Genomic DNA, 21910 nt, shown 5'->3' on the forward strand with positions numbered 1-21910 from the left:
TTTTCTATTTTATTTGTGAGTTGTTTATTTATTTATTTGTTCATCTTTAAGTCTTTTTTTAAGGTATTTTTATTATTATTTTAGTATCCAAGTTAAAAAGTGAGACCTATTGTTACCACCTGTACATTTAACGGAAAAGTTAATTGGGGCTTAGTGAATGTGACATTTTAATATGTTTGGTCCTAATTTGAAATGCATAAAAATGTTGAGACTAATTTAGAATGAGACTAAAAAGTTGAGGATTTAGGGCCTTAATCCCTTTTTTAGGCGTATATCTAATTGTCTTTTTATTTAACCCATCGTAAACCCTAATGCCGCAGTTGGAGCTCACCAACTATAGATATTTAACAGGATTTCCCCTCGTGCTAACCTAATATATATTGCTAAATGAAGTATTGAAATCAAAGCCACATCGTATAGCATCTATATAATAATTAATCAATGTTCTCTCGTCCGAACTGCCATGTTGATCTGAACAATGGTACCGCCGGCGGCGGCCCGTCGGCATATATTAATTTGTGTTCTTGTCAGAGACGGCCTTGCTCTTATTTTGGCTAGAACATGAGTTTTGATCAACGAAAAAGTTACTTACTCAAGCCATCATATCATAGTAGTGATCCGCTATTAGATATGAGGTCCATGATATCCTTTTTAAACATTATTTCATACGTACTATTGATTGTAAAACTTGCTCAACATATCAGAGACGGCCTGCTGGTGTAGTGTTCTGCTGTGTTGTGATTTACTCTCTTTACTTAATATTATTTCTTACGACTGATCGAACTTTCTATTGGTTTCCAAATCATTATATGCTTTCTGCAAATTAGGGTTGATGGCATGTAGTTTTTCACTTAGTACTTTTTGTAAACGTGAGTCTTTAAAAATAAGTATGTAAATATATTGTAAATATTAGGAATCCTTTTTCAGGAATGATTATTTGTTGTGTCCTTTTTAATTATAGTTTCCTTATAGAATAAGGATTGTATTAGTATATATTTCAAGGAAGTAGTACAATGAAATTACCCCGTAAAAATTCTATTTGGCATCAAGAGCCGGTGTTACAGAAACCCTAGTTTTTTCACTGTGCTTGGTTGATTGTTTTTCTGCAAATCTTCTGCAGAAAACAATGGTGTCGTGTGTGTGGGTGTAATCTTGTTGGCGTGTGCAGCAGTGTGGGTAGTGCTTTGACTGGTTCCTGCACAATCTTGCCGTGTGTCTCTGGTATTGCTGCGTGCGTAGCAGTGTGGTAAACATCAATCCTACTGTTTTTTTTTCTCTTTTTTTTTACGGTAAAGCTTAATGGCATAAGAAGGAGGTAGTGGCGTGTTGAAGTTGGAAGGCAGTAACTCAACCAATAATCCAGTATTGAATCCCGTCATTATTCAAAGTAATGCGTCTGTTGTATCAAACACCGGGAAATTAAATGGATCAAATTATCCTCTTTGGTCCAAGGTTTTGGAGATGCACATCGCTGGATGCAGTAGGAAGGGCTTTGTGACTGGGAGTACCAAGGAGCCTGCTGAGGATAGTGCTGAATATATGACATGGGAGATAGGGAATGCAATAGTAAAAGGGTGGTTAATCAATTCCATGGAACCTGCAATCATGGGATTTTTTTATTCACCTGCGTACTGCTAAAGAAGTTTGGGAAGAGGTGGCTCGGACCTATTATGATGGTTCAGATATTTCTCAAATTTATGAATTGAAGGTTAAATCCTTCAGACTCCGTCAAGAGGGCCGGCCAGTTGGTGTGTATTATGCTGACCTCAAGTCCGTTTGGCAGGAGTTAGATTAAATGAGACCAATCAAGATGGAGTGTGCTGTGGATCTCAAGACCCTTCAAGAAGAGATTCAAATTGATCGTGTGTATGCTTTTTTGGTGGGTTTGGATGATATTTTTGATAAGGTTCGGAGTGATATTCTACGTACTCAACCCTTACCATCTGTTGAGGAAGTATTTTTGTTGTTCGGCGTGAAGCACAACGACATGCTACTATGATGGGTGGAAATAACAACCAAGGTGGGCCGCCGTCCATGGCCATGATATCTCGGCCAGCTGCTGTCCCTCGTCCTAATAATTCTTCTAATCACTTTTTAAATTCTCGTCCCTTCAATGGAGAAAATAAAGATGATTTGAAGTGCACTTTCTGTGGACAAACCCGCCATACTAAGGATACATGTTTTGCTAAGCATAGGGTGCCTGATTGGTTTCCAGAATTGAAGAAGAAATTGCGTGCAAATGAGCGTGGAAGTGCAGGAAACAATGGAGGTCGTGCCTCCCTAGCTACAGCCCCACCAACAGCAAAGGAGGCCGACACTCCTGGTAATGACCCGAGTCAAACCTTGCTGACTCTTTCTACCCATGGTGACTCGTCCTCTACCACAGGTACTGTAGGGCATGGTCTTTTGGCCGCTGATACTAAGCATCATACAGGTTGGATTCTGGACTCTGGTGCAACAGATCATATGACATATGATAAGAATATGTTTCAATGTATGGCAACATCTCACAGGGAATATATTGCCACCGCCAATGGTACCCGTGCTTCTGTTATTGGTGCTGGTACCGTGTATCTCACGGCCTCTCTCCCTTTACACCGATGTTTACTTGTTCCATCTTTATCACATCATTTACTTTCTATACCACAGGTTATTGAACAATTGGATTGTGTTATTCTAATGCATTCGTCCTTTTGTCTACTTCAGGATATTCAAACCAAGGAGATAATTGGGCGTGGCACTAAGAGAGAGGGGTTGTACTACGTGGATGATGTCGTTCATGGCAGAGCTCATGCAGTACGAATGTTCTGTGATAGTAATCTACAAGAAGTATGGTTATTGCATCGTCGATTAGGGCATGCATCTTTTAGCTATTTACGGCATATGGTGCCTAGTTTATTTAATGGAATAAATGAATCAGACTTACATTGTGAAGTATGTATTCTTGCTAAAAGCCATCGTGCTTCGTTTCCTCCTAGTATGAATAAAAGACCTTTTTCGTTTGATCTTGTGCATTCCGATGTTTGGGGGCCTTCTCCAGTTACTACTTCTTCGGGAATCCGGTGGTTTGTTACATTTGTTGATGATTGCACTCGTATGATATGGCTTTATGTGTTGAAAAATAAAAGTGACGTGAGTGCCATATTTCGATCCTTTGCTCAGCTAGTTCAGACACAATATTCTTCTGTTATCAAGGTTCTCCGTTATGATAATGGCGGAGAATACATTAATTCTGAGTTTTCGAGTTTTCTACGTGATCAAGGGATCCTTCATGAAACCACGTGTTCACATACTCCGCAACAAAATGGGGTTGCAGAGCGTAAAGATAGCCACATTTTGGAAACAGCCCGTGCCTTGCTCCTTGGGGCCTCCGTTCCTCCGCGTTTTTTGCCTGAAGCAGTTACCTATGTCGTGTATGTTATTAATCGTATGCCTTATCAGGTGGTTAGTTTTCAAATGCCTTTTCAAGTCCTCACACAACATGCTCCCGTGGTGTCACATAATACTCTCACTCCTCGAGTCTTTGGTTGTGTGGCTTATGTTCATATTCAGAAAATACATCGTAGTAAATTGGATATGTGTGCACTACGGTGTGTCTATCTGGGTTTCTCTTCTCACCAAAAGGGGTATCAATGTTACCATCCTGAAACCCGGCATATGTATGTAACCATGGATATGACCTTCTCTGAAACAGAATATTTCTACACTTCCATACCTTCCCCTTCAGATCACCAGGGGGAGAACACTGTTGGTAATCTGAGTTGGTTGGATCTAGGGGGAGATGTGATTATTGAACAGCATGTAAGACCTGGAATTGTTGGTGCCGAATGTACAGTGAGTACCGAGTGTGTTGACAACTCGGATGATGGTGGTGATTTGACCGAACCCATAAGAGAGCCTTGGCTAGCTGCTGTCGAGGAATGTTTTAGTGCTCAACAGTCCCTTGTCGAGCCCACTACGCTTGTTCTTGCTGAGTCCAGTGCGCCTTCTTTCTCTAGTCCCAACGTGCCACCAATACGTCTTCTCTGAATATTCCTGAGGTAAGTATTGTAAATGATTGTGTAACTGATCCAAGTAATAATGTGAGTACTTATAAATTGCCACCGAGACAAAATCGAGGTGTGCCTCCTGATAGGGTTTCTCCTGAAGGGAAGGTGAAGTATCCGATAGCCAATTATGTATCATGTAACAAGCTTGCGCCAGAACGTCAGACCTTGGTAAGCAATATGGAGTCTATTCAAGTACCAACTCAAGTGGAGGAAGCTCTAAAAGATCCAAAGTGGGCGAAAGCAATGGATGAGGAGATGTTGGCATTACAGAAAAATAATACTTAGGAGGTGATGATGCTACCCGCAGGAAAGAAGACCATGGGATGCCGATGGGTATTTACAGTTAAATATAAGGTTGATGGAACGGTCGACAGATACAAAGCAAGGTTGGTGGCTAAAGGGTATACTCAAACATATGGGGTGGATTATCAAGAGACTTTCTCCCCGATTGCCAAGATGAATACGGTACATGTTCTTATCTCTTTAGCTGCAAATATGGACTGGCCATTAAAACAGTTCGATGTGAAGAATGCGTTTCTCCATGGGAATTTGGAGGAAGAATTATATATGGATTTCCCTCCTGGATATAGCAATGGTGGGAATACTGGAGTATGTCGATTGCGTAAGTCACTTTATGGGCTTAAGCAATCGCCTCGTGCATGGTTTGATAGATTTACTCACGTGATGAGAAGGAACGAATATCGTCAGAGTCATTCTGATCATACGTTATTTGTAAAACGTAAACAAAATAGAGTAACAGCTTTGATTATCTATGTAGATGACATGATTATAACAGGAGATGATGTTGATGAGATGTCCAAGTTGCAAGGAAACCTTGCGGCCGAATTTGAAATGAAGGATTTAGGAGATTTGAAATATTTTCTAGGAGTTGAAGTTGCTCGCTCATCTAAAGGTATCTTTTTATCTCAACGTAAGTATGTGCTGGATTTATTAAAAGAGACTGGTATGTTGGGATGTAAGCCAGTAGAGACTCCTATTGTTGAGAATCATCATTTGGGTTTGAATCCAAGTCAGAAACCGGTTGACAAAGGTAGATATCAGAGGCTTGTAGGGAGACTTATTTATTTGGCTCCTGCTCGTCCTGATATTGCCTATGCTGTAAGTGTTGTGAGTCAGTTCATGCATTCGCCAAATGTGGATCATATGGCTACTGTTATGCATATCTTGGTATACTTGAAGTCGGCACCTGGAAAAGGAGTATTGTATGGGAAACACGGGCATTTGAGAATTGAAAGGTTTACTGATGTAGATTGGGCAGGTGATGTAACTGATAAACGGTCTACTTCTGGGTATTTTACCTTTGTTGGAGGGAATTTGGTGACATGGCGAAGTAAGAAATAGAAGGTGGTGTCACGATCTTCAGCTGAGGCCAAATATAGAGGAATGGCTCAAGGAATTTGTGAAATCCTTTGGCTACGAAAACTTCTTTTAAGACTTGGGTTGAAACCGGAGGAGACTATGAAGTTGTATTGTGACAACAAGTCCGCAAGAGATATAGCTGATAATCCAATCCAGCATGATAGAACGAAGCATGTGGAGGTGGATCGACATTTTATTAAAGAAAAGCTTGAAAAGACGATTGTATCAATACCGTTTGTGAAGTCAGAGGAGCAACTTGCAGATGTTCGTACTCATGCAGTGTGTGGTCGAAAGTTTGGTGACTCACTTGTCAAGTTGGGCATGTGTGATATCTATGCACCAACTTGAGGGGGAGTGTAAACGTGAGTCTTTAAAAATAAGTATGTAAATATATTGTAAATATTAGGAATCCTTTTTTAGGAAGGATTATTTGTTGTGTCCTTATTAATTATAGTTTCCTTATAGAACAAGGATTGTATTAGTATATATTTCAAGGAAGTAATACAATGAAATTACCCCGTAAAAATTCTATTCTTTTCACATGGAATTAAGAAAAAGAATAACAATGAAAGTAATTTTAAGGAATTAATAACAATGGAAGCTAAATTATAACTTTAATCTCTAAACAACCCAGTTATACTTCAAGTTTTACAACAGTTTCTTCATTTACAAAATAAGGATTTGCCAAGCGAGGTTTGACGTTATATTGTCAATTATGCCAACCTGAGACATCACATATTAAAAATAGAATTAATTTCACGATTAGGTAGTCATACTAAGATTTTGACAAAAGAACATTACTATATATTATATTAATGATATATGCATTAGTAAACAAATATAACTGATCAAAATGGGGTACCTTGCGTTGCAATTATTTGTCATATACATTGATGATCATCACCATAAAATCATATTAGTTAGAAGGCGTGAAACCGAACATAGATGTTGTTTTCACTTCGAACAGCAGAAATCAAATCAAGATTCTTATCAAGCACATAAAATATGAGTGCATTTGTGACAACCTAGGTCCTCGAAGGATCTATATAGACGTTTTTCGCCGACGTGGGGTGGTCCAGGACCACCCCGGTCCCTAATTGCTGTTCTAGATTGTTGGATTGCTAAATTGATTTTAGTATCTACAATAATGTCTCTGCAATCATGTTTACTAGTTCTGGTTGGATTATTAAATTGATTAATTTCAGTGTGCCATTGATGTGGGGTTTATTGTGAAAGCTATATGACTGTTTGATAATCATTTCGTTTTAAATTTTTTAGTTTTTATATTTTGAAAATTGAAACTAGTTACCAAAAAAAAATTTAGTTTTCAATTTAAAAAATAAAATAAAACATAAAAGTAAAAAATAAAAACAAAATGGTTATTAAATAGTCCCTAACCTTTCCTCTAAACATGTATGGCCGATTGTAATTTGTAATACTGTGGTAGTATCTAAAGAAAAAGAAGTACAACAAAGCCTAATGCTCTGCATTAATTTTGCAATTTGTTTTAGTAGGTAGTTAGGGTTACCGAAATCTAACATTTTTTTCTCTCACGTATTAATGTATGTCTCTTAATTATTTTTTGATTTACACGCCCTAGAAGTCACAAATAAACAGAAGTGTGCGAACAAAATTTTTTATAATTCACATTCATTTTGATATCTGATCAAACTTTTTTTGTGCTACTTGTTTAAAATTAAATAGGCGCAGCCTTATACTAAAAAACGAAAAAGAAAATACATGATACTCACTATCATTTCTTAAAATTTGAGAAAGGCTAATTAGTCTTTAGAAGCGGGGTTGAAGCTCGACATGAATAAAGCATATGACCAAGTTGATTGAAACTTTTTCGAGGAGATTATGCTGATTATGGTTTTTGACCAGAGATGGGTAAACTTGGAGATGCGGTGTGTTACCTCTATTGATTGCAAGCACTCGAGTTGTTGGTGTCAAAATCAGACAGAGCCCGACTTAGGTTAACACGTTATTTGCCCCATGTGTTGATTTCATTCTCAAGGCCATGAAATGGCTTGAGTGAGTGTGAGAGTGTGCGTGCCACTGTTGTAGATTGCCAACTGACAGTGATTATGTAGTGATGTAGAATTTGTGCTTAGATCTGACTCGTTAACCAAATCAATTGAGCAATGAATATGATGTTGGTACGATTAGGTTCTTTTTTATGCCTCTAAGACTGAGGACTTGAACATGTATGGTTTTTGACCAGAGATGGGTAAACTTGGTGATGCGGTGTGTTACCTCTATTGATTGCAGGCACTTGAGTTGTTGGTGTCAAAATCAGACAGAGCCCGACTTAGGTTAACACGTTATTTGCCCCATGTGTTGATTTCATTCTCAAGGCCATGAAATGGCTTGAGTGAGTGTGAGAGTGGGCGTGCCCCTGTTGTGGATTGCCGACTGACTGATTATGTAGTAATGTAGAATTTGTGCTTAGATCTGACTCGTTAACCAAATCAATTGAGCAATGAATATGATGTTGGTACGGTTAGGTTTTTTTTTATAGGAACTCAGAAGATTGAATTTGATGTAGAATTTGAGCAATGAATATGATGTAGAATTTGTAATCATAAAGATTGAATTTGACGAAGGTACTCAGCTTATAGGCCTCTACCTCTATTTATAGGAACTCAGAAGATCATCCTCAACCTTATTGCTGAGCTAAAGTGAGAGCAGATCGGTCATTTAATTGTGGCAATAATTGCATCTCGTGCTTTGTGGCATGTCTTTGCGTTTTTTTGGCATCTCGTGCTGGTCTGCCATGTCGGGTAACGCGTCCCTTGGTTATTTAAAGGGCCGTTATATTCCCAGTCCGATCGACTACATGGAGCATGCGCTTTCGGGAATAGATGAGCCCAAGATCTTGAAGGATTATCGCACACTAGGAAGGGGCCATCCCAATTTGAAGCGAGCTAGCCCGAATTGCGCTTCGTTGTTGGTGGGCCGATAGTCGTACGACTTAATTTTTATTTATGGTTCCAACCACGAGTTGGAAGTTCAAGCCTTGGAGAGGGATTCGGAAACGGGACCCAATTTCCCACTTTGTTAGTGAAGCTCTTTCCCACCTTGTCCAACATTGCCTTTACTTCTAAATTCATCAATGGTATTATAATCTGTAAGGAGGGCATAATGCTATCACATTCATTATCCACTGCACAAGGAGAAAGACTTGTAATCAACTGGTTAACCACTACCATGACGTATCGATCCAATGGCATTATTCAATCAGGATGCAAGGGTGACAGCCATCACATTTCATATAACTGGCTCTCCTCTACAGGAATGCATGCTATGAATCTTGTCAATAATTTCTTAAGCTATAGCATAAGCCATTCTTTTTTAATAGACGATAGCATGAGTAGTTAAATGTTAGATTAGAGAGCCAACAGGTTTCGAACTTAAGCTGAAATGTCTGTTTAACATAAGACGGCCATATTAGTTTCTAGGTGCATATTTCCAACATATCATGGAACAGAAAACTTGGGTGAAAATAATGATCCAGCAAATAATCTTGAAATATGGATCACAAATCTCATGATTAATTTCAATTAAGAACAATCCATGATTCCCCGAGACTTCAATAGATGAGCTACAAACAAATTCTGTTGCAATATTTGGACCTAGGCCGCAGCTTTAGAAATCAAATCAAGAGTGAAAACACAACCTCGTTCTCATTAAAATTACAAGAAATTAAGCATGATAAGCCTTGAAATATGGTAATAGGCATACATAAAACAACGAACAACCAAATAAATCATCGGAAACTATATAAACCATTTGACACCAAATTTCTACAAATCAGTTGAGAGTCATCATATAGCAGTATGGATAAATTGTTGATGAGATTGTGTGAGAGACTGACTAATAACACGACGTTCCTGGTCCAATTAGGAGATGTTTGCGTTTTTCAGAGATGTTGAGATTACCACACCTGCAGATGTCCGCATTACATGCTCCCCAAGTGAAGCAATACAAGAATTGTCGGTCTTCATATGAGGTTGCACCAATTCCCATATCTTTTTCTTCTGAATCTGCAAAAAGTGATAAAACGAGAACCATAAATACAAATCAAAGTATATGATGGATGAAGAAAAACTTGACCCAACAAGTGCCTCTGGCCTGAAGCATGTATATTTTGTGGTCTGAGATTCCATTTAACAGACAGCAAGAGACAAACAACCACACAACACTAGAAAGAAACTAAGAACGCCCAATCCATAAACACATGGCCGTTGTCTCAGAAGGTAGCCCTAGTAAGCCAGGACTTATCAAAACCCAAACAAGAGATAACGTGGGACGCTAAACCCAATTTTCTGTGCACATAGCCATTGTCTCACATCTGGTTTTCAGACATACCACAAGGTAAAAGGAACTTAACTCTGTTCCTTGCAGGAAACTGTAAGCACATGCACATTCATTTGAATAAAATTCTGAAATGCCAGAAATCCATCGTAGAAAAGTTCACTAATCCACCTTGTCACCAAAAGGTAACCAAAATCAACCTCCATAGTCCAAGGACAGAGTAATAAGAATGTTCGAAAGACTCTAGATACTCATTGCGGATAGGCCATCAAGTAGTCACAATTTTCTCCTGAAGATATTTTCTTGCACGAATGGAATTGGGGAAGGTTCTACATAGGAGTTGACAAACTTAAGGAAGGGTATGAACATTCCATATCAACCTTATGTCTAATTGATGTTAGGATTGCAGGGGTTATCTTATCTGTCCAGCCTGAGCTTAGACCTTGTGTTATCTTTCCATGTACTCAGACTTTTCCCGAGATATATACTCCTGAATAGGGCTCGACAACCAGGTTCAAGTTCCCCAAATAATGAGATCTGCCACCATTTGGACCAGGCATATTCAACACCCGAAGAACTTAGAAGTTTCCGATTGCATGAAAAAAATTATCTTGAATTCTGTACTCCTTATCAAATTTAATCTGGTTCACAATAAAATTCAGCATCCTATAAATTTCTCCTGTTCCAAATATCTCCACAAAACTAAAACCAGGGGACTTCTTCACCCCTCTCCTCTCCATGGCTTCTCTCAGACTTCTTGCATCATCCCAGTGTCTGGAAAATGCATAAACATTTGATAAACCAACATATCTACCATCATGATCTGGCTGTATCTCTATAAGCTTCTTTCCAACAATTTCTGCAAGATCTAATTCTCCATGGTTCATGCACCTGCTAAGTAAAGCACCTAACATTGAAGTTGTTGGCTCCTTGGGCATTTGACATATAAAGTGGTATGCCTCCACTACCTGGCCTCCTCGTGCTAAAACATCCACCATGCAAGCATAGTGCTCACACTTGGGTTCCATACCATGTTTACCAAGACATTCAAAGAAATGCCAATCTTCCTTCACTAATCCCCCATGAGCACAAAGTACATTATCTCATCTGGCACAATCCCAATTATTTGCAATTTGCTAAAAATTTCAAGTGCCTGAGGGACTAATCCATGCATTGCAAGTCCTCCAATCATTGCATTCCATATCAACACATCAGATTGATGCAGTGAACCCCCACGAAACACACCTAAAGCCTCCTCTATCGCCCCACATTTGGCATACATGTCCACTAGTGATGTTTGCAACACCAAATTCAACGGCATATACCGATGCATCACCTTCCCTTGCACAAGAGCACCTACGCACATGCACACAGAACACTCACCATGGTTACCTCATTTGCTTTAGGCCCCACAACACGCATTCTCTCAAATACTGCCAAAGCCTCACTAAACTCCCCGGCCTTAACATACCCATCAATCAAAGAACTCCAGGACACCACATTACACTCTGGCATTAACTTAAATACTTCCCGTGCTGAAATCACGTCCCCACACTTTGCATACCCATCTAACATCGAATTCCACGAAACCGAGTTTCTCACAGGGATTCCATCAAACACTTTACTTGCATTTATGATATCTTGACAAGTAGCATACATATGGATCAAGGAATCACTTATGTATCAGGATGGAAACTATTTTTAGCAATATGAGCATGCACAGCCATACCCAGTTCTTGCTTAAATAAGCGAGCTGACGCCTTTAAAAGAAATGGATAGGTTAAATAATCTGGAGAGACCCCGTCATGCAACATTTGAACAAAGACTGATATGGACCAATTCGGGTTTTTGCTGTTGGAGTAGCCTCTAATAACTGTGTTTCAATGAAAAAAGTGTTGGGTTTGAGAGCTGTGAGAAAACTTGATAAGAGTATCGCATGTTTTCCGAATTGGATAGCGCAGCAAAAGAAAGGACTTTGGAAGTCAATGAGTGGTGTTGGGAGAGGCCCAAAGTGAGGAGCAGAGCATATATTTGCTTGAGCTCAAACATCGATTTGCAATTTTCATGAAGGGTGACTAGCTTTTGAATTATACTAGCATGTATGCTTGGAAAATTCAACAGTTGAGGATTAGACGCGGAGAGTACCTGGTTAGGCGAGGCAGCAGGAGGCTGATTTAGGTGATCCTCTTCAGAGCCAAACCATACTCTTTCACCAGGGAGTGAACCCTCAGGTGGCACGAGAAGCTCAACATTCTCATGGGAAGCATCAGAAGCTGCCATAAGCATTCCATTAGACTTCACGCCGCGCATGTTCCTCGGCTTCAGATTAGCAAGCACAACTACATTTCTATCCTGCATCACACAGACACAAAATCCCATTGCATACAATTGTCAATCTGATCATTCTCACTTCTCTAACACAAAAATAAATGAACTTTTTCCACCATGGCCCACCACCAACATCACCGATGTATTAAGTATGAGATTTTACCACAAAAGTCCTCAGGTCATATTAGCAGTGAACCTCACATATATACTGTACACCTTTGATGCGATACTATGCTCCAACAAGAATAAAATATAGTACAATATACATACACATATACATGCTCCAAATTCACATTGTGTTTTGAATACAAATGGGATATATGCAAACTAAGGAATTCGTGAGTTGGAACAAAGAATTTGGGTACCTGAAGGTGATCAAGAGGAATATATCTGACAAGGCCACTGCAGATGATTCTGGGTTCGGGCTCACCAACGTCGACTTCCTCCACATAAAGAGAATCAGCCTCCTCATGCCTCCACGCCTTAAGGACTCGGCCAACCCTTATGTCGAGCAGGTCGGCTGCATCCTTTATCTTCTTCTGTTCATGAACAACCTCGCTCACGGGCACTGCCTCGTCGACCACAGCAGCATCGCTCACTACCTCAGAAGCAGAGGCAGAAGCAGCAGCAGAAGCGTCGGCGGCGGTGCAGAAGGGAGAAGAGGAGTTCCACAAGGCGGCGAGTCTTGGTGATGGTGATAATGTGAGTTTTCCGCGGCGAATGCGGATGTGGTGGTAATTGTGATTGACAGCGGAATTGATTTGGTTGAAATTGAGAGGGCGGTGCGGGTGGGCGAAGGGGAAGAGCTGACGGACGCTGATGCCGGCGCACTTTCCTTTCAAAAGGCTCGTTGCTGCCATTCTTTTCCCCCTCCTCCCTATCCTCAATAGCAACTCACTGGCTCTGGTTTTCCCTTGTTTCATTTAGTAAATTTCAAAATGTATTGTAAATGATGGAGTATTTTCATGTTCGTATTATTTTTGTGATATACTTTTTTTTTTTTGTGACATACGTGATATATTAACGGTTATTATCGTGTCACACCTGTTAAATGAACGGATAATATGACCCGATCCGAACTCGACCCGTTAATATTACCTAAATATTAACGGGTAATATGATTCAATCTGTTACTCGTATAGAAAATATATTTCACATCAATTATAAAACTATACAAAAACTCGTAATGACAAGCTCTATAACTTTGGTGAAGAGGTGAACTCCAGAATTCGCCATCATAATCCCACAAACCATAGATTTAAATTTAACCGTTGATTGTCGTTTATATTTACACTCTATTCTTCTCACTAAATTTCTTTCTTTTTTTTTTCAAATTTTCTTTTTTGATAACAAGATCTTTTAGCGGATGCAGAAAGATGAACGGTTCAGATCATTGATATCACGTTTAGATTTTTACTGTTAATAAAAATATTGTTTTTAAAGTCTCTAGAAACTATATAATATCGACTCATATTTCAGTTAACCGTAAACATCGGAACATGATATCAACTATCCAAATCGTTCATTTTTCTGCATGCGCTAAAAGATCATGTTATCAAAAAAAGAAAATTCGAATAACGAAACCTAGTAAGAACAATAAAGCATAAACGGCAATCAATAGTTAAATATAAATCTAGAGTTTATGTATTATGGTATCGAATCTCAGAGTTGACCCATTCACAAAAGTTGTAAAGTTTGTCATTACGAGTGATTGTTTATTTTTTTTTACATTTTTCACACTTATACATTAATTTTTATTAATTATACACTCAACCAAAAAACACTATTCATGAGGATTTGGAGGGTATTGAAAATCTAAACAACAATATAACCATCGTCTAAGCGTAGAGGATGCAATCACAAACATTTATTTATTTATTTATTCATATTTTTTACTTGTGCATTGATTTTTATGAATTTTGATTTAATTTGAACTCCCCATAAAAACACTATTCTCGAGGGTTTGTAGGATTTTAAAAATTCAAACAACGATGTACTCATCGTCAAAATGTAGAGGATGCGATCACAAGGGTTTGCATATATTTTCACATTTTCACACTGTTAAGTAATTTATTATGAATTTTTTTAATGTGCTTTGAAATTCTTTTAATCTCACTTATGTGATTAAATGCTATGCCTACGGTAGTTAGATTTTTTTTTTGGAGTTTAAAATTATCAAACATTTTCTCATCGGTTTGAAACATGTTATTTGCGGGTAAACTTGGGTTCTTAACGTGTCATCCAATGACAACTTGATTAGTTAACTTGTTGACCCGAGACCTATTAATTGTATCCTCACAAAAGAATGTTGAAATGGAAGAAATTGCCTAATCATTCAAGTCTTTGCTTTGGAGTCTCTAAATTATACGCCCTTTGGTTGAATCATAAGAACTTACCTCAAATTGTCATGTTGTTTGGATCGAGTTAACAAGTCATGTAAAAAATTGCCAAGTCTACTTGCTTGTAATGATAAAAGTACGAATTTTCCATTGTTTGAACATTTATGATTAAGTACCTAAACCCCTCCCCCTCCCCCAACCCAACCTTTTAGTATCATTCCAAATTGGTCTCAACCTTTTTAAACATTCCAGGCATGTACCCAACCTATTAAAAATGTCACATCTGTTAAGCCTTAGTAATTTCTGTTAAATTAACTAGGGCTTATTTTGTCTCCAAATCTAATAGAAGATCATGAAAGCATGGCCTCCACCAACTAACGATCACCACCACCACCTCTATCTGACAATCACCTCTTGACCCAACATACAACCACCAACTCCACCCTACAATTCAAGGCCTCTCTAAACACGAGCAAAACAAGTATGTTATAGCGGATGTGAATGGTCAAGAAAGGTATCCACTTCACGTCTTCATCCACACGGATCACATAAAACTTCAACATGATATCAAAGAGGTAAATCCGGTGGCAGATACACTTGCCGACTCAGGGCTTACAATAGGTTTCAAGTAATGAAAATATAACCATATTCAATCTTGTAGGTGGTGGCCACTATTCGATTGGGTCGTTCTTTCTTCTTTAGTATCAAAATTATGATGATGATACATCAATATTAGCCTTAGTTCTTTCTCCCATTCTTTGTGAGTCTTCCTCTTTTATCACCTTAACAAATTTAACTCACCTTAAGACTTAGTATTTTCTAACCACCAAGTAGAGTATAAAGGTTGGGATGAAGTTTCAGTGATCGTAGGTTGAGCTTGGATGAAGTTTTGGTGATCGTAGGTTGAGCTTGGAGGTGGCAGGGATTGATATTTCTCGGTTTTCATCTTCATGCCTTTTTGAAGTTATTTTTATTATTATTTGTGCCCAAATAAGCTAAAGTAGGCACATTGTTGCCACAGGTACATTTAACACAAAAATTAACTTGGATTTAATGGAGGTGACATTTTTGGAATTGAATTACTAGGGTTGTGGACCCTACAATTGACCTTTGATCGACGGTTGACTTTTTAGTCAACGTGTCCCAAATTAGCCTAGGGTGTTGTTTATTTTTAGAATGTTGTTGAGGCTTGATGGAGCTTAGTTGGCTCATCATGATGACATGTCGTTCCCGGTTACCATTCATCTCAATTTACGTACAAGTGGCACTATGCCTCGCTTTGCATGCTGATCTGACTAAGTTTTCTAAGTGGGGTATTGTGTATTGTATTAGGTTCCTTGGAGCAGTGCCGCTGAATCTAGAAGTGCGAATGACTCTAGGTATCAGAGCCAATCCCTAGTCGAAAGTGTGCCGATGAGGACATCGGGCCCCTAAGGGGGTGGATTGTTAGATCCCACATCACCTAGGGGAGTGGATCCTCTATGCCTTATATGTACATGCCCACCTCCATTAGCACGAGATCTTTTGGGAGCTCACTAGCTTTGGGTTCCGTAGGAACTCCGAAGTTAAGCGAGAATGGGCCAGAGCATTGCTAGGATGGGTGACCTACCGGGAAGTTCTGCTCACGTGAGTTCCTAGAAACAAAACCGTGAGGGCGTGGTCGGGGTCCAAAGCAAACAATATCGTGTTACGGCGGAGTCGAGCCCAGGATGTGGTGGAGCCCAAGTCGGGATGTGACACCAGGTGAGTGACTTTAATCTTATGTGAAAGGGTCATTACCCATGAGAACTTCCTTGTTATATACTATGTGGATATAATTTGAATTTTCAAATGATTTTATGGAAACGGGTGATGCTATGCTATATTTACTTGATGGTGGTCAAGGTCTTAAATATCGATATTATCGGCGAAATATATTTACTTGATGGTGGTCAAGGTCTTAAATATCGATATTATCGGCGATATTTCGCCGATAATATCGTTTTTTTGAGAGGCCGATATTTTCACACTTATCCACTTAATTATCGTCAATATATCGATATTTTTGTCAATATTATTGCAATAATATTGGAGACGATATTTTCAGCATTTTAATACATTATTTGGGCAATATATCACGATATTATCGATAATATCATGAGATGAAACCCAAAAATACTTGAAAAATGGACTTACCAAAGACCTTATCGCAAACAGCTTTGCAATCCTCAATCTCACCGTATTCCTTAAACACACAGGTTAGGGTTTCGGTGTTGGTGTCCCATCCGAGACCATGGACGAAGATCTTGCGGTGGATTGGGTCCTCATCCACAACCTTCCAGATTCGATCTGCCACGTCGTCGTGGTTATCGGCAGCTTCGAGGAGCAAGGAGATAAGTTGTTCCTTGGTGAATGGTTCTAGAAGATTCTGGATTGGCTCATCCTCATCATCACCTGCACCGGCTTGATCCAAAGCGGCTGAGGCGGACATCGTGGTTATGTTACCGGTTTCCTTATACTCACCGCCTAGCCCCACTTCGTCCTCTCCCTCTTCCTCTTCCTCTTCGTTGGCTCCTTCATCTTCCTCCTCCTCCTCTTCTTCGACTTCTTCTTCTTCCTCTTCGACTACTTCCTCTGCTGGTTCGTTTTGGGGTTTGGGTTCCTCAACTACGACATGTTGTTGCTTTTTGGTGGGTTTGGAGGGCTCGAAGGAGCTAATCTTTTGTTTTTTCGCCATTAAAGGAGGGGTGCAAGCGTCGTGGATAGAGAGATTTAAAGGTTAGGGTTAGGGTTTCTTTGAAGAACTGCTGCCAGCACCCAAGTGAAAACGCAGGAACTGATTGGGAATCGAGAGAGATGCAGGGTAAAAGTATCCTTATCTGTTTAGGTTAGGGGTACTTTCGTATTTCAACCTAACATTTTACACTTACTCTACACCAAGGGGATTCAAACCCCTCCCATTTTACACTTACTCTACACATAGAGATGATGAAGATAGTGAAAATTTTGAACCTCATAGGAACTCTATGTGGTACTAAGTCACTCATGTATCTTACCATGCAATGTATAAAGTCTAAAATATTGTACTAATTCATCATATATAAATGATTATGGTGTGTTTAAACTTCTTTCATTTATTACTACATATTGTCTAAACTCACAATGTTTGCCAGCTTGCTATATAATCAATTTAAATCAGTTAAATCCATCATGCAATGCATTTCCTTCCAAATTTTTGTGATAAACTAATAGATAATTGACTAAATAAACATCCTGCAAAGTTTCAATAAAAATTTCCAAGTTTTTCTTACAATTTCCGTGGTTTTTATTCAATTTTTATCGATATCGATAATATCCCGATATTTTCATCGAAATTTCCGTGTTTTTGGACTACCGATATTTCCGATATCATCGATATTTTAGACCTTGACGGTGGTACAAAAAAAATAATAAATATATATATATATGCTATATTCCAAATGAATGAGGCTTATGGTGGTTATTCTAAAATATGTGTCTATTGGATCCTTATGATCATTCGAAAAAAATGATGAAAGGCGAGTGGTGAGCCACAATCTAATGAGAATGATGGAATGATAATGACGGTGATCAAAATGACAGATGTGTACATAGCCACTGCTTTTACATTTAATCATTTTATTTTGCTTATATTCACATATGTTGTATTATTGTCACTCACATGAGCTTCACATCTTATCTAGGTTTTGCTTTGCCTGGTGTGTCATTCCCACGGCGTAGGGTTGTTTTGCAAAGTAACATGTAGTGGTTAGAGATGAGATCTAAATTGGTATAGTCGTGTGAACAGTTATTTTTTTATTTTTTTCTATTGATATCTAAAGAAACTGTGAAAAGATTTTGGGGGATCTCTAGCATAAAAGTGAAATCATTTCGATAGATCTCTACCATATGCAGCTATTTTATTTGGTATCTACCGAAGTTTCTAAACAATAGTTTTAGTAACTTGTTGAAACATTGCTTCTGTAGAACTGTGTTGAAAATTCTAAACAATTATGACAAAGCTATCCTAGAACTTTGCGTGCTTTCATTGAACTTACTGGCTGTTTAAAATACTAGGGAGTATGAGGTGCTAGGGTAATCTGAGTAAGTTAAGTGTGTCTATCAAGATAATTATTTGTCTCAAAAGTAGATATGAGGTGTTTCCAGTAAGTGGAGTGTATTCAACAAATTGTAAACCACAAAAAAAAAAAAATAATAAAATAATAAAAATAAAAAAGTAATATACAATCCATACATTCTATACTATATGACTTCGAATGATAGCTTTAGTGTTTTTAGCTCACCAAAAAGATTATTAATTCTAGAAATACTTTTATAAACGGTAAATAAAATACTTTCTGTTGTAAAGGAAAATAGTTTGATAGAAAATGATAGAATTTTATTGGAGAATTTCTTAGTGTTACAGTATGACGCATAGCCACCTTTATATTGTAGTGTGACTATCCTCTCAAATTACAAATATTCATATTGCAATGGGGAGAATCAATTGCCTAATCAATTGAGGAATGAATGACCTATTCATTTGAGGAATCAATGGCTCGATGGTTACCCCAATTAGTGGACGAACATAAATATCCTGCAACACTCCCCCATGGACGTTCATGAATTGCTTAGCTATGTAATCAGTGAAACTTGTAACACCCCAAAAATTTAATCAGAAGCTAAGCTCGGTGATAGGCCAAAAATAAGATCTTGGTTAATCACTACTATTAACCACAATTAATTTCTTGAAATTTGCCATTTACTTACAACATTTATTTCATTCCTTTTATGGCTGCATCTAACTCCTGTTAGACTGCCTACGTATCCTCGAACGGGATCAAGCCTTCCATAGTTCATAATTCATTTTTAAACGGTTTTCTAAAATACTCAAGTGGCGGACAAATATGTAACTAGATCCACACGATTGAATCACATCAAATGATTATCACACATGGATTTAGAACAACGAAATTAACTTTAAAATGCAAAGTTGGCCCGCTAGCTACGTGCCACTTAGGCCTGGCAAACGGGTCGTGTCTGTCATATTCGTGTCGTTTTCGTGTAACACCTGTTATCTTAATGGGTCTTGTCGTGTCACACCTGTTATCTTAACGGGTCCTTAACAGGTCGGGTCACTTTACCCAACGGGTAAAGTGACCCGACCCGTTAAGAAAAATATATTTTTTTCTTAAATTTGCACATATCACACATTACCACATAAATATTACTTCTAAACATTAAAACATATTTGTCATTAAGTACTCCATCTACACTCGAAAATAAGAGCCTAATAAAAAACAAGTTTGACGGTTGGATTGTTAAAATTAGTTTCATATAATTCGTATCCCATCAAAACAATAGATTCACTAACACTTAGAGTTTATTTATACTTTCATTAAGTATAACATAAGATTTTGTGGTATCCACTTGTGTGAATATTTTAAATTGATGATCAAATTCATTCATTGTATTCGTATAGGGTCAAGGAGTGTAGTTGGAAAAAATCATCAAAATCAGAGTTAAAATAACCGTTAAATCGTGATTTTTTGTTTTATAACCGTCCAAAAGTTTTGTCTCATTACTTGATCTTTGAATGTTTGTTTTTTGTGATTTTTGGCGTATGCGATCTCGAACCATATACAAACAAGTTTGGCGGTTGGATCATTAAAATTAGTTTCATAGAATTCGTATCCCATTAAAACGATAGATTCATTAACACTTAGAGTTTATTTATACTTTCATTAAGTATAACATAAGATTTTGTGGTATCCACTTGTGTACATATTTTAAATTGACGATCACATTCATACATTGTATTCGCATAGGATTAAAGAGTGTAGTTGTAAAAAATCATCGAAATCAGAGTTAAAATAACCGTTAAATCGTGATTTTTTTATAACCGTCGAAACTTTTTATCTCATTACTGGATCTCTGAATGTTTGTTTTTTGTAATTTTTGGCGTATGCGATCTTGAAGCATATACAAACAAGTTTGACGGTTGCATCGTTAAAATTAGTTTCGTAAAATTTGTATCCCATCAAAACAATAGATTCACTAACACTTAGAGTTTATTTAGACTTTCATTAAGTATAACATAAGATTTTGTGGTATCCACTTGTGTAAATATTTTAAATTGACGATTAAATTCATTCATTGTATTCGTCTAGGGTCAAGGAGTGTAGCTGTAAAAAATCATCAAAATCAGAGTTAAAATAACTGTTAAATAGTGATTTTTTGTTTTATAACCGTCGAAAAGTTTTGTCTCATTACTTGATCTCTGAATGTTTGTTTTTTGTGATTTTTGGCACATGCGATCTCGAAGCATATACAAACAAGTTTGGTGGTTGGATCGTTAAAATTAGATTCATAGAATTCGTATCCCATCAAAATGATAGATTCACTAACACTTAGAGTTTATTTATACTTTCATTAAGTATAACATAAGATTTTATGGTATCCACTTGTGTAAATATTTTAAATTGACGATCAAATTCATTCACTGTATTCGTATAGGGTCAAGGAGTGTAGTTGTAAAAAATCATCAAAATCAGAGTTAAAATAACCGTTAAATCGTGATTTTTTTTATAACCGTCGAAAAGTTTTATCTCATTACTGAATCTCTGAATGTTTGTTTTTTGTAATTTTTGGCGTATGCGATCTCGAAGCGTATACAAACAAGTTTGACGGTTGGATCATTAAAATTAGTTTCATAGAATTCGTATCCCATCAAAACAATAGATTCACTAACACTTAGAGTTTATTTAAACTTTCATTAAGTATAACATAAGATTTTGTGGTATCCACTTGTGTAAATATTTTAAATTGACGATCAAATTCATTCATTGTATTTGTATAGGGTCAAGGAGAGTAGTTGTAAAAAAATCATCAAAATTGGAGTTAAAATAACCGTTAAATCGTGATTTTTTTTATAACCGTCGAAAAGTTTTATCTCATTACTGGATCTCTGAATGTTTGTTTTTTGTAATTTTTGGCGTATGCGATCTCGAAGCATATACAAACAAGTTTGACGGTTGGATCGTTAAAATTAGTTTCATAGAATTCGTATCCCATCAAAACCATAGATTCACTAACACTTAGAGTTTATTTAGACTTTCATTAAGTATAACATAAGATTTTGTGGTATCCACTTGTGTAAATATTTTAAATTGACGATCAAATTGATTCATTGTATTCGTATAGGGTCAAGGAGTGTAGTTGTAAAAAATCATCAAAATCTGAGTTAAAATAACCGTTAAATATTGATTTTTTGTTTTATAACCGTCGAAAAGTTTTGTCTCATTACTTGATCTCCGAATGTTTGCTTTTTCTGATTTTTGGCACATGCGATCTCGAAGCATATACAAACAAGTTTGACAATTGGATCGTTAAAATTAGTTTCATAGAATTCGTATCCCATCAAAACGATAAATTCACTAACACTTGGAGTTTATTTATATTTTCATTAAGTATAACATAAGATTTTGTGGTATCCACTTG

At 37.5% G+C, this 21910-nt stretch overlaps 2 protein-coding genes across 2 annotated transcripts; both read right to left on the bottom strand.

Annotated features, from left to right (window-relative positions):
- Positions 1-9044: 9044 nt before the first annotated feature.
- Positions 9045-13028, bottom strand: LOC103440142 (uncharacterized). The gene is made up of 3 exons (XM_008378832.4): positions 12440-13028; positions 11892-12098; positions 9045-9475 (listed from the first exon to the last, which is right to left on the bottom strand). The coding sequence occupies exons 1-3, from the start codon at positions 12995-12997 to the stop codon at positions 9332-9334; spliced, it is 909 nt and encodes a 302-aa protein (XP_008377054.1). The 5' UTR covers positions 12998-13028; the 3' UTR covers positions 9045-9331.
- Positions 13029-16547: 3519 nt separating this feature from the next.
- On the bottom strand, positions 16548-17129 carry LOC103444843 (UBP1-associated protein 2A-like). Its single transcript, XM_017332023.2, has one exon. The coding sequence runs from the start codon at positions 17127-17129 to the stop codon at positions 16548-16550; it is 582 nt and encodes a 193-aa protein (XP_017187512.2).
- Between the last annotated feature and the right edge of the window lie 4781 nt (positions 17130-21910).

The sequence above is a fragment of the Malus domestica genome, chromosome 11 (assembly GCF_042453785.1).
Source record: "Malus domestica chromosome 11, GDT2T_hap1".
Classification (NCBI taxonomy): domain Eukaryota; kingdom Viridiplantae; phylum Streptophyta; class Magnoliopsida; order Rosales; family Rosaceae; genus Malus; species Malus domestica.

Coding starts and splice junctions, on each gene's coding strand:
- LOC103440142 (XM_008378832.4), bottom strand. CDS start 12,997: ATGAAACAAGGGAAAACCAGAGCCAGTGAGTTGCTATTGAGGATAGGG. Junction 12,099..12,439: donor TTCCTCTTGATCACCTTCAG/GTACCCAAATTC, acceptor TGTGTGATGCAG/GATAGAAATGTAGTTGTGCT. Junction 9,476..11,891: donor CTGCTGCCTCGCCTAACCAG/GTACTCTCCGCG, acceptor CACTTTTTGCAG/ATTCAGAAGAAAAAGATATG.
- LOC103444843 (XM_017332023.2), bottom strand. CDS start 17,129: ATGGCGAAAAAACAAAAGATTAGCTCCTTCGAGCCCTCCAAACCCACC.